Below are 24,411 nucleotides of genomic sequence, written 5' to 3' on the forward strand. Positions count from 1 at the left end.
CTGTTAGCCTAATGGATATGCGTACAAAATGCCAGAAAGTGTTTCTTAGATGCATCACTCACGACTGTCTTTAAATAATCTTCACTCAATCTTAACCAAACATCTCCGATACTCTTTTAACTGTCTCTCCGACTCTCTACCTCATTCGTCTCCAGCCCATGGAGATCACTGGTGCGATCGAGGAGGAGTTCACAGTGGCTCGCCTCTACATCAGCAAGATCAAGTCGGAGGTGAAGTCCATGGTGAAGCGCTGCCGTCACCTGGATAACCTTCAGATGGAGTGTCACCGCAAGATGGAGGAGACTGGAAGAGAGCTGTCCTCGTGTCATCTCCTCATTTCACAGGTGAAGATACAGATACAAAGACGATGTGGTTGGTAGTAATTTACAGAGAAGGGGAATGATGGATATAAGTGCTGGAGGAATTGGCAACATCTGCAAACATCTGGTGTTGGAAAGAAGTTTGTTAATCTGTTAATCCGGTGGGAAATTTTGATGTTGATGTGGAAAGGACAATAGACACTGAAACCTCCCAGTGCTAAAAAATTAATTATCACTGCACACAATTGAGTGACGTTTCGAGCACACAGCTCCTCATCAAACTAATTAAAATCACACATGCTTATGTAGGCAATTTCATGATGGTAATTACTCAAAACGTATCTCAACAGTTCGTGGTAATAAAACATGTTTTTGCATCAGAAGCTTTCAGCGTGCAGACCATCCTGATTCTTATTAGATTGTGTGTTTTGTATTTTTCATGTCAATGTGGTTGCTTGGAGCCATTATGATGTGAAATTTGCTATCTTTGGTATTTAAATCAATTCCTTAATGAACAGGGATCATAAATATTCAATGTGGGCCATATCCGTTCAACTGTGAGTAAAAAGTACATTTTATGCTTGGTGTGAAATCTCTGTCAGTTTGTGAGTCTCTGTCCGTGTTCTCTTGGGTAGAGGTCCTTTCCTCATCAGTATACTTTCTGCATCTGAGTTTCTTTGTTGTGACTTTCAGCATGAGGTGAAGATCCGCTCTCTAACGGACTACATGCAGAATGTGGAGCTGAAGAAGAGACAGCTGGAGGACAGCTACGACTCTCTGAGCGAGGAGCTGGCCAAACTCCAAGCTCAAGGTAGAGTAATGTATATCCCTATACTGTAGCAAAAATGTAAGGACAACAATAGTTCCCTCAGTATTAATCAAATCAAAAACAGATAAACACTTAACAAACAAGACAAAGCCATGCTAGCGGTGTTATGCTCACAAGAAAATCTTAACATGCTTAGGAGATATAATCAAGTACATCCAGCTGAGGAGGGGGATGGCTATGGTCGGGTCGGGGGGGGGCGTGTTGTGTAACATGCCATTTGGGTGACAACATCATGTAGAGCTGGGGTAAGTCTGCAAGACAGCAGCTGGACCCTTCTTGATATAATGTTTTTTTAGTATGCTAACATTTGCTAATTAACACTAAACACAAAGTACAAGAGACGCTGATGGAAATGATTTACATTTATTCAGTCACAACCCATTAAGTACTGGACAAATTAAAATTTTGGCCTAATGATGGTGCCGGATGAAAAGCCAGGGCTCCCCAAAATTATTATATTTTATTCTGAGGAGGAGATAAATGTGTAACAAATTTCACAAATATGAACCTCATGGTGGTGCTAGAGGAAAAATCAGGGCATATACAAAGTCATTAGGATACATCATGAGGGAACCATGGATATTTATAAAGCTTTGTACAAATCATCAAGTAGATATTGAAATATTTTACTGGATAGGTGAACATTTTGACCAATTTCTGTAGCATGAATATCTCAAATTTCATTGCAATCAATCTAATATTTTTTAGAAACTTCACTAATATCCAAAACTGTGAACCTCATGATGGCACTAGAGGAAACGTCAGGGGATCACCTTAATGTTAATGAAGTGTTGGAGAGAGAAGTGTTGATGAAATAACCAAGGTGGTGGACTGAGCGACTGTCAGCCTGACAGTCAGTTTACCACCCCTAGAATGATGAATGAAAAATACTGAAGTAAAGTGCAAAGTACCTCCCTCAATGTACTAATCTAATCCAACACCAACAAGAGCCACACACCAGGTTTCATATAATCTCTACACTCAACAACTTAGAAACGGTTAAATATACCATCAGGTTGAGGATGCAGCGTATTTGTTACAGTATATAAATTAAACTATTGAGGTCAAATCCAACAATGTAGCCAAACCTAAGGTCCAAGGATCAATATAGCATAAACATAGTCAGTGTAGTACATATAACGTGTACAGGTACTGGTACTGTATGTGCAATAAAATTGCCTTAGCCGCAGGCTCGGGTTGAGATATTTTACCTACATGGTTGAAATAACAAACCAGGAGTAAGAGTTTAACATGTATTTAGACTGTAAGGTGAAGGAGGAAATTATCAATATGCTCAGGCAAGGAAAACAGCAGAGTTATGGTTGATCAGGCGAGGTACAAAGCTCCAGGAGCATATCCAATTAACACGGTCAAGTAGTCAAGAGAACAGAACTTTGCTCAATATGAAATTACATGAACTGCTGGTTTGAAATAGAATATTCTTCCAATAGATGGTCATGTTTTAAGATGACATTGTGCTGAAGGGATAAAAATTATAAACAATGATCTTCTAAGTACTGTGTGACATTCTTACTCACTGTTCAGTGAAGGACAACATTTAGATTGATCTTCATTGTAAATCTTTCCAAATTGCTGACTTGAGATGCCAAAGTCAAATATAAGGTTGATGTTCTGATGCAGTCAAACAAAATCACTTCTGAACAAAGTAAAATGTCAAAAGACAACAAATTCGCCACTGCGTTTCAGCTCCAGCGGGCTGGAACAGGAAGGAAGTCCCTCCCTGCTTAAAACAATTTTATTGGCATCAATGGAGAGTTTTAGTCTGTGCCAGAGGCCTTTCCATCCTGTCAAGAAAAAGAAAAACAAGGGTAAACGCTGATGAAGAGCTCAGGCTCCCAAACATTTCACATTACTGGCACAAATAGATTAATGGTACATTTGGATATTTGTCTTAGGTCCAGGAGTATGTGAGGTACAGCTAACTGCGGATACTCTCAGGACACTGACACAATTCACAAATCAGGCCAAAGGCAATGTAAGTCATTCTTCCTGAGCAGTCCCACAGAACTACACCAAATAAACGGTGGATTTAAGGACAGGTAAATCAATTTTGTCCCTATTCCACACTCGAGCCAGGCGGTCCTCGAGTCATTACAGAGGTATAAATACAAAGTGCTGCAGGTCATGATGATCGCACAGCCTGCTGGTGCAAGGTACAGCGCTCGGTAATTTCATCATCAGACACCAGGAAGAGCAGTGAGTCAACAGCAGATCAAATCAGTGTGGCACAATTGCTGTCATTTGCAATAATAGATATTGTTACACTCAAGGCATGACTTAGATCATGCTGACCTCGCTGTCAACATCAACCACTGTACTGCTGTTCAGTCAAAGTCAGGTCACTGTCACCTCTTTCATCTACATCAGTGTGTACTCTCTTTTATCTGCCTGCCTTTTTCCTCCTCTGTTCCTGTTTTACCTCTCTGTTTTGATTTCCCTGACTCTCATTCTCACACTGTCTTTCTCTTTCTAAATGTGTGTATGTGTGTGTTTCAGAGACCATGTCACAGGTGGCCATGGGAGAGAATCACACGTCTATCCAGGAATACTGTGATATAAAGGTAACCATGACTACAGTGAGAGCAATTTATTATAATGACCTTTTATCACACCGCTGCAGCAGCACCAGCTTACTGCAGGTGTGCATGTACATGTGTGTGTGTGCAACTGTAACCATGATTGTACATTTCACATGTCAGTGCACAGGCTTGTGAGTGCTTGTGTTTCTGCATGTAACAGGGCTGCAACTGACAATTACTTTCATTATTGATTAACTGATTAATTGTTTAGTCTATTAAATATTAGAAAAATGAATTGAAAAAGGCTTGGCTTTTGTTCAATTAACAGTCCAAAATCCACATATATTCAATGATGAAACAAAGTAGAAAATCTTCACATTTTAAATCCTGGAAACAATGAATGTTTGGCATTTTTCTTCAATACATGACTCAATCTATCATTTAAATTCTTGATGTTTAATTTTCTGTCGACTGACCAATGAATTTATCAACATTAATTCAACACTTGTGGTCAGATTTACCTGTATAGAGAAATCAGGGGCAAACATTTGCTATTGGGCTCCTTTTGCCTTCAAATTCACATGTGCACTCAGCACATATTTTATACCGAGATCCAGAAACCAACCAGTAGTTTATGGACCCAAGGTTTTCTGCATGTCTGTTAGTCTGTAGTAATTTCATGAAACACAACTTACTGTAACTTAGGAAAATGTACCATGTGAATACAATAGACTAAAATGATGAAGTTGTTAGAACCAGATTTTCATAAGACAGGACAGAGCCTCTTCACAGAAAAGGCTACAAGATGTGCATAATAATGCAGGACCCAGTTGCACTTGCTTGTACTTGTAATTACCAAAAAGCAACTGTCACACAGTGAACTATAGTGCTTTCTTGGGCCCTGGAGGTCTGGAGCCACAACATGTTGCCCAGTTGGTAATCCAACCTCGAGTACTAATGTAAACATGCAACACGTGCAGTTTTTCAGCTGCCAAACACTGTGCAGTTAGCATTATTTGTTGTTGTTCATTATCTGCTTGTATTTGTACACATGTTTATATGTGTACCGAAGTGTGACATGCCTCACTCTCTTCATGCTGTGTGTGTCCATGTGTGTTTGTGTGTTTGTGTTTGTGTATGTGTGTGTGGTTGTGTGTGCTTAATGCCCATCTGGCCTTGCATATCCACATGTGCACTGGCGTGTGTAATTCTCTCCCCTCTCATTATTTAGTCATTTTGTTTTCCTTTTGTTTCCTGTTACCTTTTTTTTTTTTTTTTAACCAATCTATGCTTCTCTCTCTCTCTTCTCATTATACATGTATGTCTCTCACCCTCTCTTGTTGCCTCAGAGAGCTCTGGAGCAGCAGATGGAGTCACACCGTGAGACGCACAGCAAACAGCTTGGCCGCCTGCGAGACGAGATCAATGAAAAGCAGAAGATCATCGACGACTTAACTGAGTCAGTGCTTCATTTTAATTCTTCACCTTCTCTGATATTCAGGCTTTCATAATCAGAAATCCACTTTGAAAATTCATATCTTGTAGAGGAGTGTTGATAGAGAAGAGCAGAAGTATTTTAAAGCAGAACTATTAACACACCAAAGTATAATAATCTTAAAAATGGCAAAAGTACATTTACATCTACCCTTGAGACTATACAGTGAAGGTCATACATGGTTCCAAAGGGAGAGGATACTCTCACTCTGTCAGCTGTCTGTGGGCTCAAATCAGAAATTCAATTCTACCCTCATAAGCAGTGTGGAAATGCTAAAATTGGGGATACATGGTCTCAGTAGTTGAGTTCTCAAAAAAGCTCTAAGCCCTGTCTAGCTGCAAGAGGGGCTGGAATCAATATCCTAGGGTGGTTTACATGGTGAGGAAACAGCAGTGTGGGAAGACTTTGGAGTGAAGCTGCTGCTGAGCCTCAGTGTGAGGAGCCACTCAGCCTTCAGGTGCCTCGTTCTGTAGATGTACTGTGACCCACTGGGAGGGACTCAAGTATATTTCCCAGCTGGCCTGGGGAGTGTCTGCTAACACCCAAGGAGCAGCTGCAGAGAATTTCTTAATAAAAAAGACATTTGGGCTGCTATGCTTGCCCTGCTGGCATAGCCTGATTTGGATAAGCAGCTTGAAAATGGATGGATGGTTTCCAGTGAGGTGGCACGCATCTGAAATAGGAGCAGAGTGGCCCCTCAGAAAAGGAAAAGCTGCATACAGTAAATCTTCTTCTACTGTAAGAAACAAGTCTTCTCAAAGAATAAGAAAAGAGTAAACTTAAAAAATTGTTAAAACTTTGGGTAAAAATCTGTCACTTGTGGAATATTGTACTTTATTGCCATGTGCCCAAATCAGATAAAACAGCATATGTCTGTACCCTTATGGGACACGTCCATGCTTAATGCTTGACCTAATGACACACTTGGGCCCCTCAAGTGTCCTTCTGGCCAGCCAAAATGCCTGTGTCTGTCTTTGTTGGCAACTTCACTTTGAACGCCACTGTGCTGGAGCTTAAGTCCTCAGACTCAGGACAATGTTGTCTTGTTAGTAATAGTACAGTAAAGTGATGACAATGCACTGAAGCAATTAAAAACCATCAAAGTGACGAGCACTTGTGACAGTGAAAAATCTTTTAATGAACCTGTGTACAATGTCCTACTGTAGTATTTATTGCAAAGTAGCTGAATGAAAAAAATAAATACAATCCCTCTCCAGGTTAGATCTACTGTATTATGTTACAGATTCTATTTCACATTTTTGGCATAAAGCTTTGGCATCACTCTTCTCTCGAATGACTTTTATATGCTTGAACTCCTCCCTAACAGATAATATTATAGACATTCTTGAGGTTAGAGATAGAAAGTGCTTTTTCTTTTACGTAAAAATGAATGGAACCAATTTAGTGAATCTCTATCCTTTTTCAGCTGTAACCAGAAACAGCAGCTGGAGTTGGAGCAACTGCACAGCAACTTTGAACGTCTCAGGAGCCAAGAGCATCACAAGAGCCGGCAGCTGGAGGAACTGACGTGAGTCTCTGTTTTACCTTCCTGGCCAGCTTTCAAACATTTCACCATATGGAGGCCTTGGGGCGAGCTGCCTCTTTTGATTCACGTCCTCCATCTCTCTCTGTCATTTGTCTTCCTTTTGTCTATTTATTTTCCTCCAGCTCTGTGGCTCGGACTGTCCTTCTATTTACAGTATGTGTCTCTTTCTGTGGGGTAATTCAATCATACAGATTGTGGCTAAAATAAGCTGGAAGCCAACCCTGTTAACCCTCTCTTTGCCTCTTTCTTTCGTGGTCTCTTTCTTTCTGTCTCACTCTCTTTGCATCCCCATTATGGAGTTTTTGAACACGGTAGCAGCTGGCTGCTAACAGGCCTTTTTCTGCTCTAACCTTTGCAACGTATTACATCAGATGGCAGATGGGCAGCCCACAAGCGGGGCAGCCAGTCCGTGCTGAATTTTGTTCTTAATTCATGAATTATTCTGAAAAGAATGTGGCACTCCTTTCTGTCTATTGTTTTGTCTGTCTATAGATTTCTCCATGAGCGACACGAGCAGTCAAAGCAGGATCTCAAAGGGCTGGAAGAGACTGTTGTAAGTCATCATTTGCTGTCACGATTCACTAGGCTCCCTCAAAGGCCACTGATCCACTAAATACTCGCTAACTGCTTTAACAGCACTATTTCCTCACTCCGTCTGTCTCTTTATACTATAGGCTCGTGAACTCCACACCCTCCACAACCTCCGCAAGCTATTTGTTCAAGACCTCACGGCTCGAGTTAGAAAAGTAAGTCAGACGCAAGTAACCTACACAACAAAAAAATCTTTTAATCCTATCATATAATCATTGTAGCTAGAGTACACATGGATGTAGGTGGACTATTTTGGAACTACAGCATCTGCAATGAGCTACTGTCTCTGTCAACAGAGTGCAGAAATGGAGCCTGATGAAAGTGGGGGATATATCACCCAGAAACAGAAGATTTCCTTTCTTGAAAACAACCTGGAGCAGCTTACAAAAGTTCACAAACAGGTAACAATAAGCAGCAGATATAAAACTATACATCATAGCAAGGGAGACAGAAAATAACATCTTACCTGTCCTCTATTCCTTTAAGAATTAGGCCATATCATCCAATTTGCGTCGGCCTGGAAGCCTGATGCATTATGCTGTGGCAAAGCAGTGAGGCAGAAATATCTTAGCTGGATAGAATATGAGTGGAAGACAAAAGGAGCAAGCCAAATTAAAATACAGAGCTCTGTGTGCCTTTTGTCATTGCTCTCCTCTGGGCTAACGCAACGCTAACACCATCAATCATCCTATTACAGCAACTTCACATAAAAGTCTCCTTAAAATCAGAGCAGCAGGAGGTGTTAAACCATGCTGCCTTCAGGGAAAGGACGCCACACAGCATAAAACCGTTACTCAGATTTGATAAACACAAATAAATTCATCCTCATGCAGGTGCACACAAACTCGCTCAGTCCCTCTCCTCTCTCCAGCTTGTGCTCAAAAAGATGAGACATACACACACATACCTGCAAAACTTCACATCTTTCTTTTTTATTCCTAAGTGGACTACAGCAGAGTGTGATCTGATGATGTGCTAAACATTCTGCAGACTGGTACATATACTCAGGCTGGCAGATAGGCGAGAGCTGCACTGCAGCAGTTTGTCAGGCAGAAAACCACTCCTAAAGTGGCTGCTAGGAGAGTCCATCCCATCCACCACCTGCTGATACTGTGGGAATGGATGAAAGTCATGCTCATAAATCAGCAAACTCCCAGTGGGAAGTGATAAGGCTCCCACAGACAGGCAGTGGACAGAGCAGCAGAGCTATGTATGAGTTTCTCTGCTCCTGTACAAGATATAATAATGTCTGCTTGTCTATCCATCTATCTGTACAACTGTCACAATCTCCCTTATACCAGTATATTTACCCCCTGTGGGAATCCTGCCTCCATTTGTTTTTCTTTTAAAATAGACTCACCACCAAACAATAAACTAGTACCTCTAAACCTCAGGTGGTTCTATTGAATTCCTGCATCCTTTGCCTGCTTTGCCCGTTAGGTTAACTTAGCTAAGTTGCTAAACCTTCAGAATTGTGCTCAGTATCTCTGCAAAGTGTGGATTAGTTTGCATGGTCACGTAGCTGCAGACTCTGTGTTTAAAGTGATTAGTCATTGATTTTTCATGTTTACCATCTCCACTTAAAGGGAACAGGCTGTGCATGAGCAATTTAAAATCAGTAAATCTTTACATTTATTTTGTTTCAAGAGTTTAACCATATATGAACAAAACCATCGTCTATAGCAGCACTGTACTATACTGTACACTGTACGAAGAGATCAGACTATTAATTTTTATGTTGGTCAAACCTTAAGTTAAGAAACATGCATTGAAAAAGTATAATTATCTTATTAGTTAATATCTGTCTTTGTTGTCCCATAACAGGGGCATCAATCAGAATGTCTTACAAGCAAACAATGCAGCACTGAAACTGATAAATGTGTCTTTACTTCCTTGTTGACTGACTGTAGTAATGTTATTTACTCATACTTTAATGGATTGTTAATATTACCAGCACTCACTGGTGAAGTTTTATAAACAGGAGTAGCTGTATAGCTAGTTGGCGGACTGGTGCTTAGTTTGTTTACCAGTGTTTTCAGCTGAGTTAGCCTTCAATTTGAGATGGTTGAGCATGTGTCCTCAACATAAAAGGCAGTAAGGCTGTCTTTTTCTTTGATGGTCTGACCATCAGGTCACACTTAATGTTCCTCTGTTCCACCCCGCTGCACCAATTCGGCTCTAACTGACAAAAATGTACCAGTTCAAACCGCGGGCTCACTCTAAGTGGTCACTTTGCTACATCCATTGTTGTATATACTCTTTGTTGAGCTCTTGTCTAAAAGGGGCATCTCTAACACTGCAAGACAGGAGGATGCTTTTCCGGTGGAGGTGGTAGAACAATCAAAATTAGAAACGTTTAAAAATTTACATCAGTCTTTTGAGTTCTTTTGAGGTCACACAAGTTCTTCAAAAATCAAATCCTGACAGAAACATGGAAACTGAAAATATCATTGACAATATTACAAATATTTTCATTGGATATTACAGTATTCTTTTTCTGTATGACAACATTTTTTGCTATCTCGGGACATACTGTATGTGTGTGTGTGTGTCACAGCTGGTGCGTGACAATGCAGATCTTCGCTGTGAGCTTCCAAAACTGGAGAAACGTCTTCGGTCTACAGCTGAGCGAGTTAAGGCGCTGGAGGGCGCACTGAAGGAGGCGAAGGAAGGGGCCATGAAGGACCGGCGCCGCTACCAGCAGGAGGTGGAGCGAATCAAAGATGTGATGAGGGCCCGCAATCCCTTCCGCCGGCCCCATGCCGCACAGATAGGTAAGACATACACAACACTCATGGATTTAACCATTTGAAAACAATTTCACGGCTCTCAGCAGTGATGTAGACAATACATTTCACAGTTGCATGTGTCATCTCGGTAAAAGCTATGTAATCGGATAAAACGATAATAACAAAACTGTATCTTCTAATCTGTAGGTAGGCAGTGGTCCAATGCGTCCATCTATTAAAATCTGATCTGTAGGTATTAACACACATTATTCCAATGTTATTACAACATTACTGTTTTGGACATTAATTGTTTGGTTTTTTTTATAACTCTCACAGTTCAGTCCGCAATCAGATCACACGCACAAATGTCTACAAGCCCTACCATTTAATTTTATACGGAATCGTATTGCAGTTTTCTCATTTGCTTAAGTACATTATCTTAAATACTTCTGAGAACAATAATTGCAATCACAACAGTAATTTTCACTGTGCAGCACACCACCTGCAAAAAGCCCTAACTCATGTAATACAATTAAATAAATTAATCAGCCAGTGCATCTCAATTTCCTATCCTCATTGCTTAAATTAAGGCAGTAAATGTCATTGACTTGTGTCAATATGAGTAAGTCCACTGAAATTCAAGTCACCAAAAAGTTAAGTTTAATTTCCTCTGCAGCCAACTGAATGATACCCATCAGAAATCATGTCATGCAGTTTGAAGAAAAAGTATTTCTTCACAGAATAAATCTTGTAGCAACGGTAATGTAAAGTGCTGTACTGGAGAAAGTGAAGTACCCCTAAGGTACAAACATCTTTGTTAATGAAGACTGCTTAGAATCCGTTCGACAGAGACACAAGGAATTGATCCCAGCATTGTAAACGGCCAGAAAAAGAGGGGATATTGATTATCTGTGATATGATAAGCTGATTACTCACTGTCCCTCTAAAACACTTAAGGAATAAGGAAGTGATTCCCCTACAGATTAGAGTGCAACCAAGAAACTACTTTACATGCTTTTTGTTTAAAACAGTTACATATAAATATTACAGGAGTCAGAAAAAGAAATGTTCAAAATGCCAAAAGTCCATGGATTCAGGTATTCACTGTTCTCTTTTTAAAAATGTGTTTGATTTAAAATGTAAACCTGTTCCTAAATGGACATCTTGTAATTGGACATCATGGATCTGTGATATTTGTGCATCGGTGTTTCCTTTCTTTGCACTTAATGTTGTCTTGACAGTTTTATCACTAAACATAGGTATACAGTCGATTACAGTATGCTATTTAATCCACTTGAATTTAACAGAGATGAAAATGTTTGTCATGATACACATTTTGACCCTGATATTAAATCTTTTCAGCTACTAACATTTCCTACTCTTGTGAATACTACAGTGAATTCCAGTTAAACTGCTTCATGGATTCCAATTGAATGTAAACTATTTTTGGTTTTGCACTTAAATATTCGCAGTCTCGTAAAAAATTATGATCAGCTGATACATTATTTATCCTCCTTAGATGATGAGTTTTCTGTAATTGCTCTTACTAAAACACGGCTTACCGAAGAAGCTAAAGGACGACGCCTTTATGAACTGCAATCATAAAACTCTACTCACTTCATCAGACAGTCCAGGTCTGAAAGAGGAGTTTCAGTCTTTGTCCATCAAAATTTTAAATTTGTTAGTCGACATGACCTTTTTCTAAATTCTGATGAATTTGTTTTCATTTCAGCTAGTATTTATCAACCACCAGACACTAACATTACTTGCTTTAATAACAGTTTCATCAATACTTTGGAGCTTATAAATAAGGAAAACAAAACCTCCCATATTCTCAGGGACTTCAATATTAACCTTTTTAAAAGTGAAACTCATTATCCAACAGAAGATTATCTAAACCATTTATATGCAAGTTATTTTTCTCTCTTTAGAACAGCCTGGTAAAAGGTTCTTCAGTGACCAGTTTATAAAATCTGATCACAATATCAAGGCTGCATGGAAAATCATTAATCAGCTGCTTCAAAGAAAAAAGGCCTCGTCATAATTTCCTCCAACCTTTACAGGCTTTCACTGATCCTTTTGATACAGCTTGTCAGCTCAATGATTTCTTTTCAAGTGTTGGTGTATTGTTTGCCAAAAAGATTGTTGATACAAAAGTTAATCCGTTAGATAATATAAAGGGTTCTTTTCAACCTCTTAGTAATTTTCATCTCCCCACTTTAAGGAGGTGAATGATATTAGAATTTAAATAATCAGCTCCTAGTAACTGTTGTTCATACTGTTAATACAGCAATACTCCTGCTTCTCTGCATTTTTTAACTATAATTTTACTCTTATTTTGTAGTGCAATTTTTGAACACTAATATTTAAAATGTATTGGTGATTTTGTATGTTTGTATTTTACCTTTTGTCTTTACATATGTATTTCATATACGCCATTACAGGTTTCTACCACACCCTTACACATACTTTTTATATTTCATTCATGTGTTTTGTCTTTATGTGTGTGTGAAACAAATAAAATAAAACAAATGTAAATAAAAAAAACTAAACATGAAAAGCTTTTATAGCATTGTAGACTAAAGACACATTTATGTAGATTACTATAGGAACTATTCTAGTCTAGAAATGAAATGAACTTCACTTCAACATGTGTTCGTTTGCACATCACGTAAACACTTCTGTCTGTCTGACCTGAGCATTTCATCTTCCTCACATCTGATATTTGCCCTTGCAACACACCGTGAGAAAACTCTTTCAACATGGTGCAACCATCCCTTTCATGTTCTTGCTGCGACTTCCTCACAGGCAACATCCATTGTATGCTTCGCCCTCCTCTCCTCTCCTCTCCTCTCCTCTCCTCTCCTCTCCTCTCCTCTCTGTCATCTGTCATCTTCTTCCTTCCTCTCACAAAATCACCACCATTTTCACACACCTCCTCCTGCATTAGTGAGCTGCTCTGTATCAATCATGCTCCATATTCAGGAACTCAAACTACTTGAAACTCTGTGGAATACATAAACATGTTTGAGACCTGACAGCTCATGAGTTGCACCTGTGAATTAAATTCAGTTTAAAGTGTTAGTTTGTATTAAAATATGAAAATTATTTGCCTGTTATTAATTCTTTTGGCATTATAATAACACCAAATTACTAAAATTTACAAAACTACTTGAAAAATAATGAAAGTTGGCAGGAATATTTAACATGTAATGATTTACTCAATGAGCATGCTCTTCTGACAGAAATACAATTTATTAGAAAAGCAGTGTAATCAATTTTAATCACTAACTTACATTTCACAGTAGATAATTGCACATACACATTTGAATTCCGTGTGAAAGCAATGCTGTTGTGAGAAAATGAGCCATTGATGTGAGTGGTGGTTTTAGGATAACGACTGTCATTCTAGGATTATAAAGCAACTGAGAATAATTGTGATGTTGTGGTGTTTATTAATATATTCTTAGTATTCCAGTCACATCAAAAATGTTATGTTATTTTGTGCCATAGAAAACTGTGAAGCACAAACCCTTTAGGGCAAAATAAATGATGTTTTTGTCTTTCATGGATGAATGGATCAATCAATGTCTGTGTTATCACTAACAGCCAAACCCGTGAGACCCGGCCACTACCCAGCGTGCTCTCCCACCAACCCCTTCTTCATCCGAAGCTACAGCGATCACCCCATTGCCTTCTGCAATGCTGTTTTCCACAATAGCAACAACCAACAAGCAGCTGCTCCTGCTGCTGCTCCTGCTCCTGCTCCTGCTCCGGCTGCTGCTCCTGCTGCTGCTCCTGCTGCTGCTCCTGCTGCTCCTCCGACACCAGAGAGCGAGCCCCGGTTACCTGAAGCTAACTCCAACCAGAACAGTCCCACCAAACACCCCGACTCCCAAAACTACGATACACACGACAACGACATTCAGAACAACATGTGTGTGAACAACATGTGAGTAAACCAGATGCATATGGTGCACATATGGGCTACTCTTCGCTCATGTTCCACTTACTACGTTTTTTAGCTGCTTTCAAAAACATCTCCCTTTTTTGGAAATAATAGCTTGACAAAATAATCTTGATTCAAAGTCCACTTACTTTGCTATAGATGTTTTCAACAATATCTCACTTTATTTGAAATCGTACTTTGACAAAATATAATTATCTCAAGGTTACTTGCTTTTTCTTGTGCTTTCAACCACATCTAACCTTCTTGACCTTGGACATAGTAGTTTGTCAAAATAATGTCACTCAAGGTCCACTCTCTAGCTTTTTTCCAAAACTTTTAACCAAATCATCTTCTTGACCTTGGAAATAATGGTTTGACAAACATAATATTAAATCAAGTCCACTTACTAGCTTTTTGCAGAGCTTTCAACTACATCTCACCTTCTTGACCATAGACATTTGACAAAATTATACTAACTCAAGGTCCGCTTACTAGGTTTTTCAGCTTTTAACTGCATTTCACCTTCTTCACATTGGAAATAGTATAGCTTAACAAAAAATAATCTTAACTCAAAGTCCACTTTCATTTCAACTGCATCTTAAATTCTTGACCTTGCAAACAGTAGTTTGACAAAAATAATTTTAACTAGCTTTTCCCAAAACTTTCAGCTGCAGTACAGTTGCCATGACAACCATCCACAAAGTAGACAGTGACATGTACTCTGCTTGTAAAAAGCTTGAACAGTCAAACATTTTACAGTTCAGTGTGTTTGTTGATGGACGTGTGCAACACAAGTATTTTTGCTATAATCTGTTTTGACATGATCACTTTGTTAGACTTATATTTTCCGTTTTCTTTACCGTTTTATTTCATGTAACTCAAGGACTGATATAAAGATCAAGACTTTGAAACAGAACTCCCACAGTTTTACTGATATATCTCTTTCTGCTGTTTGTAGGCTTCCAGCTGAAACTGCGAGCCATGCAGACACCAACACTGCAGAGATGCTCGATTCAGAAAATGGTGAGCTCTACTCAGATAAAACCTGTTAAAATAATGAGAAATGTTATGATCACAATCAACGGGGGTAAATGCACTTGTTATTACAACTGTTTTTTAGTGATTGCCATTACATCATCTTACCAGCCATTATGTTTGAATGCTATTTTATATACTCATACAGAGGTCTGGCTGTTAAACCAGTTTACAATGATTGCCCTGCTGCTACCATAACAATTCTGCCTGCTGTTTCGTTTAGTTTTTTTCTTATTGCTTTCATCTTCATGTCATGGGGTTGTAGTCAGTATTCTTAATTGTAATTCTGAGCCATTGCAGAGTGAGAAAGAGGGTTTTGATACAGGATGATGGTCTTCTGATAAAGTGTGTATATATCAATGAGATACATGCTGCCATCTTTTGAAAGTTCCCAAAGAAAATGCTTGTAGTTTGCTATAGGACAATGCTGGTGCTTGTTACTTTTGTGCCTCTGTGTGTGTGTGTGTGTGTGTGTGTGTGTGTGTGTGTGTGCCCATCGGCCATAGACTCTGGAGGAGATAGATTAGGCTTGCAGTGTCATTACTCAGCCAGACAGATAGCTGGCTAGACAGGCTGGATGCCCACCTCAGCCTCTGACCCAGTGATGACAGTTGTAGAGTTGTATGTACAACACCACACCTCTTCAGTTCTCCCAGAATATCAATAAAAGTCAGCGACAGGGTGAGAGACAATATATCAATCTGCTGCGACAGTGCTTTTATTAAATATTAGATATCAGTGATGTTGTCGACTGACACAAAAGGAGCAGTGAACCCTTAAATAATTGAATCAGGCTGGTTTTGTTGTTTTCTTGCTTTCTGTGATGCTGTTTCAGGTTTTCAACCCTGAAAACAAGAACATTCTGAGAAAAACACTGATATTTATGTACTTTTAACCTATAAATATGCAGCCAAAATACTGGCAGCTGGTCAAATGAGTCATCTTAAGAAATTTGTAAATATTTGAACTGTTGAGGATAGTCTGCAACTTTTGATTTTTTTACTCAATTTGACTTTATTTAGCACTTCTTCCTCAAATGGATACATGGTATGTTGGAATAAATGCTTGTATACTATAATGTATTTTGAAGTTAAACTTGGAGGGAAATTCCTTCTGGTCCATCCCTAGTAATTTTCACTCTGGGATATAACTTCACTCAGTGTTATGAATTTCAATGAGAGCTGAGAGAGTAGTGGAAAAATCAAGGCTAAATGGCTCTGCACAGCATGGACTGTACCTCAAAATTTTTACTTTTTTCTGTAATTTTCAGTCTGGTTAGATGTAGCCTTGACAGTTCCTGTCAGGGTAAGAATTTTTATTAACTATCACTATATATTTTTTTTCTACTTCAGAGATTAAACTGAGTAGTCTTATAATCCAGTCAAGCATGAGGTCTCTTGATAATATCCAACTCATCAAATTTGTGCAAAGAGCACACACGTTAAATAAACTTTCTTCCATGAATACCAATGAATGAAAGCACATACATCTTATATTCGCTGGAGACTGAGTAACAACCAAAGCCCCTTAATACAGTGTGTCAAGGTGTCACTAAGAAGAAATAAAAAGCTAAATGAATATCTGGTGAAAGATCCCTGCCTCCATAGCTCAGGGACAGAACACACACCTCTGTAGTCACTGACTGTGGAAATGCAGTAGCTGCTGCAGTAAAGGTTTTGACATAGTGCTGCTCATGCTGCTCGTGCAAATTAATTTACTGAATTGGGCTCCACAGAATGTAACTATGATCCAGGAGCCATCCAGGATGCACTTTAACTCTATACTGTAAAGAGAAATGTTAAGAGGTCTCTGGGAAATCTTTTTTCCTTCTACCACTTTGTCATTATTATTTTTTTTTTTTTGTACTAGTTGTAGAAGTAGAAGCTGTCCTCATGAGAAAAATGGCAGGATGGTCATTTGTTTAAATGGCAAAAATGACCCATGTGTATATTATTCTGATATATTATTCCTCTTGCAGTTTTGTGAATATTTACTGTGCTCTGCAGCAGAGCAGGGAGTACAATGATGATTTTATATTTCCAGTGGGGGTACAGGATCAGTAAAATACTCATATGGGTCATTTTAAATTCACTGACAAACTGTTTTGTCATTTAGGTATGAGGACTTGCTGTCTGAGCTCTACTTCATTATGCACCTGCTCGTTCCAAAGCCTCTATCATCAGTGGCTTTGGGCTGTTTCAGTTAAACCCACATGTGTCTGTGACAAACCCACTTCTCACCTTACTTACACACCACCCCTCTCACTGTGCACCTGCCTGCCTCCTTATACACCTCTTTCTGTCCACAGGAAACAGCACAGATATCAATGACAACAGGTAAGACTGGTGCACCCTCTTTGATTACTGCAAAACACCTGCTGCTGTTTGTTGCTGTCTTACTGCAGGCTTTCATGTTGTCAGTGAAGCAGAAATCTCGAAACCTGTAACTTCTTTTTGCGAGATGTGATACATTTCGATGTTACTTTGGGGAATTCCTCAATGGTTTCGGCTTCATTTGAAGGTCCTGAAATATTTTCTTTAAGGGAGACTTAAGGGAAAACTGGAAATGAAAGATTTCTATTAGACTTTAGTGATAAATTTAACATCTCTATCTATAATATGATTGATAATAGTCAATAATGGGCAAAGAGAATTTTGTAGTATTGCACTGCCACATTCACCCAGCATGCAGTGATCCCCTCTGTGTTTTAAGACTAATAAACATCACTGATCTGCTTCCCTCACTGCTGTGTCTCTCTGCTCCGTCACTGCCCCCTTGTTGCTGTCACTGCTGCTGCTGCTGCTGCTGCTGATGGATGCTGCTGGTGATGGTACTGCGGCCGCCTGTGTTTCTGGTGTGTTGGGTAGCATGTGTCTGAATGTCAATTCTGTGTCCAGAAGTGACGTCTGTCACTTTCAGGACTCAGCCAAACTCTACAGTCTGCAGCCGGAGGCCTCAGCCAGCTAATAGACCTGAGCAGGTAAGAACGCAGAATAACTATTGAACCAACAAGAGCAACTTTTAAATGACTTTCTGATGTATTTGCTACAGAACACAGCTACATGAAACACAGGTTATAAAATAGTAATTAAACTTACAGCTGTACGATTAACCGATTAACAATCAAAGCTTAACCCTATTGAATCTAATCATAATAGTTTGGAAATAACATCTGAAAAAAACACTGAATATATCATATATAATATATAATATTACCTACCTAATATTACCTACGCATTCTACTCTAAAGAAAACTTAAAGCCTAAAAGCAACATGAGCATATGTCCTTCCTTTCAGCTGCTAATTGTTAGTTTTCATTATAGTTGATATTTTCAAAAGTGTTTTATGCTTCATATATGGTTTGAATATCTAGCTTTGAATGGCAACATTAAATGCCAATGATCACATTAAAACTTAGTCAAAAATAATTCATATTCAGTTGGCTGATGACGTCTTGCACCTGTGAATGTAAATCATGTTATCCAAATTTGCAACACGCAAGCTGTGACAGACTGATTTTTTTTCCTTTTCTGGGGCCTCTGATGCTAAAAATATCTCCAGTCACTGAGTGTACTGTGAGACACAAACAGCATCTGTCTCAGATCAGCACTCTTTTTTTTGGAGAATTACTTCATAAATCCCAGCCTAGGGTTAAAGATTATACAATTTTAAAAAAAAATATTGCTCTGGAAAATACCCATATGAGAAGGCAGAATTAAATTATCTCCACTTCTGGGTTTTATTTCATCCCACTACTTTTGCACTGACATGTTTTCACTCAGTTGCCTTATTTCTGTAGTCAAGTTAATCACAACTGACTGAGTTGACCCCATTTTGAAACGTCAGACTTAATTTGCAAAACTAGTGCTGTAAAATTCAAACACTGATCATTTTGTCTTTAGGTAAAGTAATGTGCTGGCAGTACACCACTCAACCCGAACTGCACACAGCATTATAAGTGCAATATGATAAAATATAAAAGTTTAATGTAAATTTTCACGCTCTATAAAGTGGTATAAAGTTTTGTGCAGAGGAAATATAAGGTTTGAACAGTGCTTGTGAATTTTACATTCTATGAAGTCTAAATTTGGCCCCAGAGTGCTCGGTGCAGTTCACAAACACGCTAACTCTCAGTAAAGACACCAGGAATAAAATGACTTGTGATGTGTTCCTCCTGGCAGTGTTAGCATGACTCACTGGCTGCTGTCTCTTCTTTTCTGCCATCCCTCTCTCAAATGTATTTGACTGTCGCTCTTATCTTCTGTTTCTGTATCTTTCTCTCTCTCTCTCTCTCTCTCTCTCTCTCTCTCTCCAGGCAGACGTTTTTCCAAGGCCTCCTCTGTAAATCTGCATGCAGCTGATCACTGTCCCCCCCTTCCTGTCCTATCCTCACCTGCTGTAAACAAACCTCTATCTCTTCTGTGTCCCCACCTCCTCCTCCTCCTCCTCCTCTCTGTCCCTCCTCCTGCCCCTGCTCGCTCCTCTTCAATCCCCTCTCCTTCCTGTGCTATGATGTGGGGTGTATGTCCGTATCAGTAGGAACCATGACAAGCAATGCATCTCAAATGCCTCAACTGGCACCTTGCTGCACCTCCTTCCCCCTGACTTTGAATACAAAGGGACCACAAATAGAAAGGTGGGGGAAGAGAAGGTGCAGTGCTGTAGGTGACCACTAGGGAGTGCTGTTTGTCTCAGTGAGGGAATAACAGTGCACAGAAAAGAAGTACATCCAACAGTCAGCTTCTCATTATTATTATTAAACATAAATATGGGTCAAATCTCCAAGTTAAACTGTGTTAACAACATGAAAACAGTGCAAGCCTCAAGCTTACTTCACTACCACTTATACTTTTGACTGTGCATGTTGATTTTTGATATTGGGCTTCAGATTTTCTTGCCCCGGGTTTAATTAAATGGAAAATAAATGAAAAAGGAAGAGATCTAGTGAGGCAACATTATCACGAAATGTTTAATTTCACTGTAAGTTAGTGTAAATGGGAAATTCACCCTTAAAAATGAGTTATATTTAAAGAATAAGGCTGGTGATATTCTGTTTTTTTTTCTTATTGTCAACAAATCCTAAAAGAAGAAAGACAAAAACCAACAATGTGTTAGTGTGTTTCTTATTACTTTCAGACTTCCACAGCCTCTAAGCTCCAGGCCTATTCTGTCATACTGAAGACATAAATCTTTTAAAATGGACCACAAATAGTTTCATTTTTTTAAATAAATGCTCAGTAATTTCTGAAAAATGCTGGACACTGTAGTTTTTCATAAATGCATCTCAAACAGGAGTACACAGTGCATTTGTTGGGAACTACAGTATTTTCAGCCGCAGATAAATATGCATTAGTTGTTTTATTGATTATGTATATGTGACACTAGGACAGTGTTTGTGGGGTTGACTCAAAATAAATTACAGTGTCTGTGCAATGATGTGACTCATTGATGTGTTTTTAACAACAATGGAGCTTTATAGCACAGAGTAATATAAGCTATGTGTGTCACAAAAAACATAGACAATACTTGGTAGTAGGAACAATAGAATATCACCAGACTTATCCATTAAAGTGGGTTTTGAAACATTTGCCAGTTTCAATCCAAACTCAAAGATATATTACTAATTTATGAATGTTTATCTTGCAGCCTCCCCCCCAAAAAAGTTACAATATATTACAATTACAATATGAATGTTTTTAGAAATAGTCCCAGTTGTCATAGTAACAATAGTCAGTAATTCTTTGTGACATGTAGACTAGTGTTGCCACGTAGTTAAACACTCACAGAACACACACTACTGAATCTACGATACACATACACACACCTGCAGCAGTTGAAAATTGGCCAAGCCTTAATTATAGACAATTTCTCACATCTGACCTTTTTTTTTTACACGAATTAATGAAACAAAAAGTTTATATATACATAATATTACTCCTCAAGAATCTTCAACAGTTTTGTATTTTGGTAACCTTAGAAGATATATTTCAGATGCCTAGATTCCATATTACAATGTTTTTCACTTATTAGATTGAAAGGAACCAAATATCCCCTACATCCATATTGCTGTCTCTAGCAAGTTTTAGATCACAGTTTTCATAAAAAAACCTTGTAAATCTAGACTCTTCCGCTTGTTCTGATAGTGGTACTATCTCACCAAGCACAGGAGGAACCATAGTGCTAAATGAGGATGTTTCTAACAGCATTGTTTAAAATAAAATACAATATTCTGCGGTTAACATCAGTCGGCACGGCATGTCTGACTTCTGATACACAGCACTGGCTGTGTAGTCTGAAAAGCAACTTCGTCAGTACCACAAGCAACGTCAAAAATACATGATTGCTGATTATTTTGAACAGGCTGAGTGTGGCATAGTAAAGAGACTTTTGAACCTGTTATTTATCCCTACAAAAACTGGCTGTCAGGGATCTTCTGTGAGATAATCATGTCATCCTAAAGCATGGCAGAGTGAAAAAAAGAAAAAAAATGTGTAGCAACTATTTTTATACTGCTAGTTCTAGTTTGAAATAAATATATGCATTATTTATCATTTGCTTTATTTGAAAATTATTTATTTGCTATTTGTTCTTAATCTATAGCGGTTGTTGAATGTGAAGCATTTGTTTTGATGTGTATTGTAGATATACAATGTTGACATTGTTTCTTACGTCGCAGGATGCTAAAGATTTCAGATTTCCACTGTTTTGTCACTGAATGAAAATGCGAATGTGTGTGCAGCTGCTGCTCCAAAATGAATTTGTATAGAAAAGGTGACTAATCCTACGGTTCTATGTTGAACCACCTCAGATTGAAACCAAAGCCCTGATGTAGTGAATCATTTCAAGAGGATCCTGCTCTGTAATAGCCCATATGAGCTCTGTTGCAGGCTTGAACCTCCGGTTACTGTAGGTTATCAAGAGCTGTCTTATCCCGTCTTATCCTCTGACACACACACACACACACCCTCAGATATGGCACCTCATCAACCAGTCAGGTGTTTGACCTTTGACCCCCAAAACAGTTATATTACATTATACTGTATTACTTGAGTGCAGTCTGAGTTATCTGAGCAGATAAGTTGATTGACTGACTACTGACACACTGATGGTCAGTCTCTCCCGCCGCACTCTCTTTATTGACCCCCTGATCAGCCAGTCAGGATGAGAGAGTCAAGGTTGACAGTGGAGGGACTGTACTCTATGTGTGAATGTGTGTGTACTGTATGCGTGTGCGTGTGTGTGTGTGTGTGTGGAGAACAGGAGCTGTCTCTTTATCTGGGTTGACATTTTGCGACCCTCTCTTCTTTTTATATTGAGGCTTATTACAAATGCATGGAGCACTTTATCACATTATTTTCCCTCTTTGTTCCTCTTTATAAGTCTTTCAAATAAGTATCTAATACTAAAATTGTTCAGTTTGACTTTCTCCAAAGGGTAAAAAAATGTCATGAACTTCAAAACCTTACATTATCTCTGAGGTGTGTTTACACAACCTATAGAAACCTTGAGTTGAATGTTAATGGCCTCTTTTTTCTTTTTCAACCTGATGTTAATCAATGAAAACCAATAAGAAAACAACAATTCTCCTGACATGCACTATGGTTGTATACAGAGCTGTCTGAAGTTTAAACGTTTGGATGAGTGTAGAATTTATTTATTGGTCTGTTTGTCTTACAGTAACTGTAACCGATCTGAAAATATTCTGGCAAAGTAAATAATATGTGATACTGTAGCCTAAATATGCAGAAATAGAACATGACAAGAAATGGTAAAGTGGTGAAAAAAAGACAGAGGCAAAAATGTCTGTGTTTGTTTGTACATCTGTGCGTTGGTCGGTTTGTTTATAGCGTGTGATTTAGTGCATGCAGTACTTTCTTCTGTAGCTGCTGAGAAACAGTACTGTTATCTCATGAAAACTCCTTTCAATAAAGATGATACATACCATAATTGCACTGTCTGGTCGTTACTTTGCTACTCTGAGATGTTTAGCATTTTAAAAAAGACACATTAAACAGTTTTTCCACTTATTTGTTACCATTTTTTAGCATCTAAAAAATAAATAAGACAGATAAAAACGCTAGGCTTCATAGTGTTACTGTTACTCTTGATTTAGTCTATAGAAAGAATATTTTAAGTGTTTAGTTTTTATGTATAGCAAGGATAAACTCTCATCTGTGCTGGAACGTTTCATGGAGATATTTTTTGTGTCCTTCCATGATGATACTAATGTGTACATGCTTCAAATTATTGCGAAAAAGAGGAAAAAACGCATCGGCTAAAAGAAGCACAGTTAGACAGTGACATTCAACCAAAACAAATTGATTAGTAGAGTAATCCAGGACCCAGAAGGGTTAGTGCTCCCAAGAGGTGGACTTGTTTACCCTTGTTGCTCCACTGTCTGCTGTGGCTTTGATTTCGTAAATCAATCACATAATTTTAAGGCAGTGGTCACAGAGTAAATGACCTTTGCCGTCATTCTGTTCGCTCAGTTTCATTACAAAATGCGTGACTGGTCATCTTGTACTTGTTTTAGCTGTAGCTTTGTGAGATCCACACATTGCTGTAATGAACTAGGGTAAGTGCTTTCATTTATTATTTTCTAATTAGCCTGAAATCATAAACTTAAGCTTTCAGACATGATCGTGTCCACAAATAACAAAATTTACAAGTTGATGTTTATTTTCACTGAGAGAACAGAGAAAATGTTTGTATTATTCATTCATTTGCATAAAGTATATTTTTAAGTGTTAAGCTGGATTTGCTGTTTTTAGTCACGAATTTGCCTTCAACTTAGTACTTCCAGAAATATTTTAATCCAAATGATGACCCTCAGACATACCCAGAGGTATTTTGTTACAGCTAAAAAGATATTTTTGTGTGGTTCTGTGGATGGCACTCTTCATTAGGCCACTACTTTGGTCCAGACTGAAATATTTCAACAGCTATCAGATGGATTGCTATGATATTTGGTACATACGGTCTTCATGGTCTGAAGATGAATTCTACTGACTTTGGTGATCTCTGGGTTTTCCTCTAGTGCCACCTTGAGCTTGACATGTGTGGTTTTGGTTGAAATGTCTCAAAAACGAATGAGCGGATTACCATGAAATTTGGTGCAGACATCCATGTCTACCTCAAGATGAATAGTAATATCTGATATTCCCATCAGCCTCAGCTGTACTTGTGTGTTAAGTACTAATTAGCAATTAAAGTTCATGTTAAAGTGCTGATGTTAGCATTAAGCTCAGAGCACCACTTTTCCTAAATACAGTCTCACAGAACTCCTAGCATGGCTGTAGACTCTCAGTCTTGTTCAGCTATGCCAAAATATAAAGTACATAAAAATCAATGATAAGATATGGTACATGTATTTTGCA

At 38.5% G+C, this 24,411-nt stretch overlaps 1 protein-coding gene across 1 annotated transcript in view; it reads left to right on the forward strand.

Annotated features, from left to right (window-relative positions):
- kif5ab (kinesin family member 5A, b) overlaps nucleotides 1–22,981 on the forward strand; it is a 63,910-nt gene extending 40,929 nt beyond the window's left edge. Inside the window, exons 16-29 of the mRNA XM_067586868.1 lie at nucleotides 156–344; nucleotides 1,014–1,131; nucleotides 3,667–3,731; nucleotides 5,039–5,148; nucleotides 6,611–6,712; nucleotides 7,223–7,283; nucleotides 7,405–7,476; nucleotides 7,618–7,722; nucleotides 9,879–10,095; nucleotides 13,660–14,002; nucleotides 14,958–15,022; nucleotides 17,343–17,370; nucleotides 17,902–18,014; nucleotides 19,350–22,981. Coding sequence (XP_067442969.1) covers nucleotides 156–344; nucleotides 1,014–1,131; nucleotides 3,667–3,731; nucleotides 5,039–5,148; nucleotides 6,611–6,712; nucleotides 7,223–7,283; nucleotides 7,405–7,476; nucleotides 7,618–7,722; nucleotides 9,879–10,095; nucleotides 13,660–14,002; nucleotides 14,958–15,022; nucleotides 17,343–17,370; nucleotides 17,902–18,001 — 1,575 coding nt within the window. The 3' untranslated portion in view covers nucleotides 18,002–18,014; nucleotides 19,350–22,981. The remainder of the gene's footprint in view (nucleotides 1–155; nucleotides 345–1,013; nucleotides 1,132–3,666; nucleotides 3,732–5,038; nucleotides 5,149–6,610; nucleotides 6,713–7,222; nucleotides 7,284–7,404; nucleotides 7,477–7,617; nucleotides 7,723–9,878; nucleotides 10,096–13,659; nucleotides 14,003–14,957; nucleotides 15,023–17,342; nucleotides 17,371–17,901; nucleotides 18,015–19,349) is intronic.
- The last annotated feature ends 1,430 nt before the right edge of the window (nucleotides 22,982–24,411 follow it).

The sequence above is a fragment of the Thunnus thynnus genome, chromosome 4 (genome assembly GCF_963924715.1).
Source record: "Thunnus thynnus chromosome 4, fThuThy2.1, whole genome shotgun sequence".
Taxonomy (NCBI): Eukaryota; Metazoa; Chordata; class Actinopteri; order Scombriformes; family Scombridae; genus Thunnus; species Thunnus thynnus.